Source organism: Amphiura filiformis, chromosome 16, assembly GCF_039555335.1.
Source record: "Amphiura filiformis chromosome 16, Afil_fr2py, whole genome shotgun sequence".
NCBI lineage: Eukaryota > Metazoa > Echinodermata > Ophiuroidea > Amphilepidida > Amphiuridae > Amphiura > Amphiura filiformis.
The window spans coordinates 40,078,263-40,082,171 of NC_092643.1; the positions used below are offsets into that span (position 1 = coordinate 40,078,263).

General features: G+C 43.0%; 1 protein-coding gene across 1 annotated transcript; it reads right to left on the reverse strand.

Moving 5' to 3' along the window:
* Positions 1-389: 389 nt before the first annotated feature.
* LOC140172635 (uncharacterized) lies at positions 390-1,801 on the reverse strand. The gene is made up of 2 exons (XM_072195769.1): positions 1,634-1,801; positions 390-1,577 (listed from the first exon to the last, which is right to left on the reverse strand). Exons 1-2 carry the CDS (start codon positions 1,799-1,801, stop codon positions 879-881), a joined length of 867 nt encoding a protein of 288 aa, XP_072051870.1. The 3' UTR covers positions 390-878.
* Positions 1,802-3,909: the final 2,108 nt, after the last annotated feature.

The following is a 3,909-nucleotide window of genomic DNA, read 5'->3' on the forward strand; positions in this document are numbered from 1 at the left end:
TTGAATTAGACGACAAAACAAGATGTCGGTCAAAATAATTTAGATCGACATACCGTAAACATTCGAAAAATGGCGCTATGGACTGCCATGACCTAACTGGAATTTTAGGCACAATCTAAGGGACCGATCGTTATTTACGGCAGGGGGGGAATGGGTGTTTTGGCAAAAATATCGACAAAAAATTTCGCGTTCCCCCCTCGCGTCCGCTCAAAATTTTCGCGTTCCCCCTTGTTTTCCAATTTTCTCCATTTAAAATTTAACAATCCCCCTCCTGGTTCAACTAAAATTTCAGGTTCCCCCTCAAGACCACAAAAAAATGTGTGTTCCCCCTAAATTTACCCATTCCCCCCCTGCCATAAATAACGATCGCTCCCTAAAAGTGCCCTCCCGTAAAAATCCCACCAGCAAATAAGGGCACATACCCTTACTTCTTGTTGGGATTTTCAGAGGAGGGAGCTCTCTATTTGTACATGAAATTTACCCCTATGCAAAGGAGCCCATGTGCGCCATTAGGCGAACGTTTACGGTAAATGACTAGAGATACCCGCAGATTGTCTATTGATTTCGTAAAAGAGGTTGCAATTTGCATCAAACTTTCTTGCCTAAACGCCCGGACGACGTTGAAATGATCGTTTTGTATTGCATCACGTAGCCAACACAATGTGATTATATTATCTCGATTCCCCGACGACCGCTCAAATATTTTTGACTCGCAATTGGTATCCCCATGCATAACTTGTCCACCGACTGGGTGCATTTCCCCCGACTGAATGATAAAAGTGGCCCCAACTGGTCCCCTTTGCGCACGCCAGCTGAGCATTACGCACTCACGGATTTTATAATTGGTCGTTTTTATGGTAAACTTATCAAAATGTTCTTTAGACTTCTGGTTTTAAACGCATTTCATACATCTGTTGGTAACATGGCATACTAGCTTCCACACACGGGATCACATCTTCAGGTAGCTCTGTAACAGATGGCGTCTCTTTTGGTGGGTTGAACCTGGAGCTGTGAAGCGCAGCGTCTAAAAACCCTCCTGTCTGCTGCAGCATATTGGTGTGTAGAAATCGACGGGCTGCTTTCCATTTCTTCATCACGTCTACACTAGATGGCCATTCAAGTAGACTATCACTGAATGGGATACCAACTCCGCTACAGTACTGCTCTACCACTGATTTCGGGTTTGACAAGAGATCATCAGCATCAAGAATAATTGGAGATGGATCAACATTCGCTTTGATGTACTGGTACAGTTCAAACTGCTCCATAAATCCGTACTTGGACGGAAACATGAACGCCGGTACATCATCACATAAACGGAACTGTGGAGAGATCATCTGCATAAACGGAGCCAACAACTTTCTCCAGGAAATGAACACTTTGTATGGGTGTCTAATCAGGAAGGTATGCTTGTACCCTTTTGGGATCATCTCAAATTTTCCTTGCAGACCGTACGCATGATCTTTGCAAAATATCAAGTTCTTTCCGGGGTATTCAGCTTCCAATTGACCTTTGACCCATGTATAGGTGCATTGATCTTCTTCAAAAACGTGTTCCAGTCCTTCTAGTTTAACATTCTGCAATCGTTGTTGTTGGAGCTTGTTAAATGGTTCCAACGTTGCCGCTAATGCTGCCGGCGGTTGGATTTTCTCAGGGCCAACATGATACGCCCCACTAAAAGGCTCAACAACGAACGAGAACTTTTTACGAAACTCATGCATTTAGTAATTACGGTTGATACTGTGCGTGGAACACACCACAACATCACTCGCGTGGGTTCTATCGTATCATCAGAGGCCATAGTCCTAAAATGGAAAGACACAGATAATTTTAATACTAAAAACTGAAATTATCATGATTGGACAGAGTGTCCCAATATCCTAATTCAGAAGAATTTAGTGATAAAATGAGCAAGGTAAAAGTGTTTTATAGCTATTTTTAAATGCTTTTGGAGCAGAGTGTCGAAAGCGTTCTCTAAATGCAACAAATACCCAAGAAAAATACGCTACATCTTGATATTCCAGAATACAACACGAAACCTTCATTCGTCAATTTCAAGCACGGACGTATTTCCGCCGTGAACCAGATTGATATGATAACTCAATACATCTGATTTCCTGAGACTGTGGCAGTGGCATACCGTCATCCGTTAATATCAGATACGGACTTCATCTCGTCGTGGACCAGATTGATAACTCAATACATCTGACTTTCCGACACTGGAGCAGTGGCATACCGTCATCCGTCAATTTCAGGCATGAACTTATTCTCGTCGTGGACCCGATTGATAACTCAGAACCCGACACTGTGGCAGTGGCATACCGTCATCCGTCAATTTCAGACACGAACTTATTCTTGTCGTGGACCAGATTGATAACTCAATACATCTGACTTTCCGACACTGGAGCAGTGGCATACCGTCATCCGTCAATTTCAGACATGAACTTATTCTCGTCGTGGACCCGATTGATAACTCAGAACCCGACACTGTGGCAGTGGCATACCGTCATCCGTCAATTTCAGACACGAACTTATTCTTGTCGTGGACCAGATTGATAACTCAATACATCTGACTTTCCGACGCTGTGGCTGTGGCAGTGGCATACCGTCATCCGTCAATTTCAGACACGAACTTATTCTCGTCGTGGACCCGATTGATAACTCAATACATCTGACCGACACTGTAGCAGCTGGGTCCCGTCGGGTATATCCCACCTCAACACATCTGACTTCCCGACACTGTGGCAGTGGCATACCGTCATCCGTCAATTTCAGATACGAACTTATTCTCGTCGTGGACCAGATTGATAACTCAATACATCTGACTTCCCAACACTGTGACAGTGGCATACCGTCATTCATCAGTTTCAAGCACGGACGAGATTATTTCACTGACTTTTCGACACTATAGCAGTGGCGCACACCGACACCGCCTGGCTAATTATTTGGTGCAGAAGGGACACTAAAATGAATACACGGGATCGATACACGTGAATTGCTATGCACGATTTTGATATCAGACGAAAATCTTCTGATACCGGGTTAGAAAATGATGAATATCTCCCGTCATGATTTTTTCTCAAGAAACCAGATTTGGACTCATAAACTTGGAAATACGTGTTGAACAGATATGATAGTCGCTAGAATGCGCTTTGAAAATTGGCCGTGCGCTTTGAACTCAAAATTTGACCATTTTATATTGCGTTGGTCCTGTTATGGACTACAGCGTGCAGCGTGTAGTACAGCTGCACTCACTGTAGGCAGTATAAAGTCGATGACCATTGACCTCAATGGGGTATACAAGCTTAATCACGCACAACCAAGATCGATTACCCGGCTATTGTGAGTAGCCTTAGTTATGTCCCTCGACTAATTATTAGTTTAAAAGAGCTTTAAAGGTTTGAACCAAATGGCTAATCGTGGCTGTGGATTTAACCTACCATGGCGATTCCTGCCATGAAGATATAGGGTCGAAGACACTGTGTGGCGTGCAATGTACACATTTGTAATGTGCGAAATTGCAAATTTGTTCAGTAACCAGCTTCCTAAATTACTTTCAATTTTGCAATATTTTGGCGACAAGCCAAAAGCTCCCAAAAATAAGATACACATCGTAATTTCAGGCCACTCTTGAATAGTGTCTTTAGTATATCGAATCCACCCCCCTCCCCCTAGTACGAGGAACCCATACCGTAGTAGTAGGCCAGCACCAATACGAAAATGTCATACCGATAAATGATGTGTCTTTTTTGCCCGTTATTTAAGTTTGTGTTGCGAACTACCCCCCCTACCAAGTACGACTCACTGTATCAAAATACTCGATTTCAGTCATATTCATTATGTTGATATATGTTATATTATACACAGGATGAAAACCGAAGTAAATAATAGGCTTATACTTACAGGTTG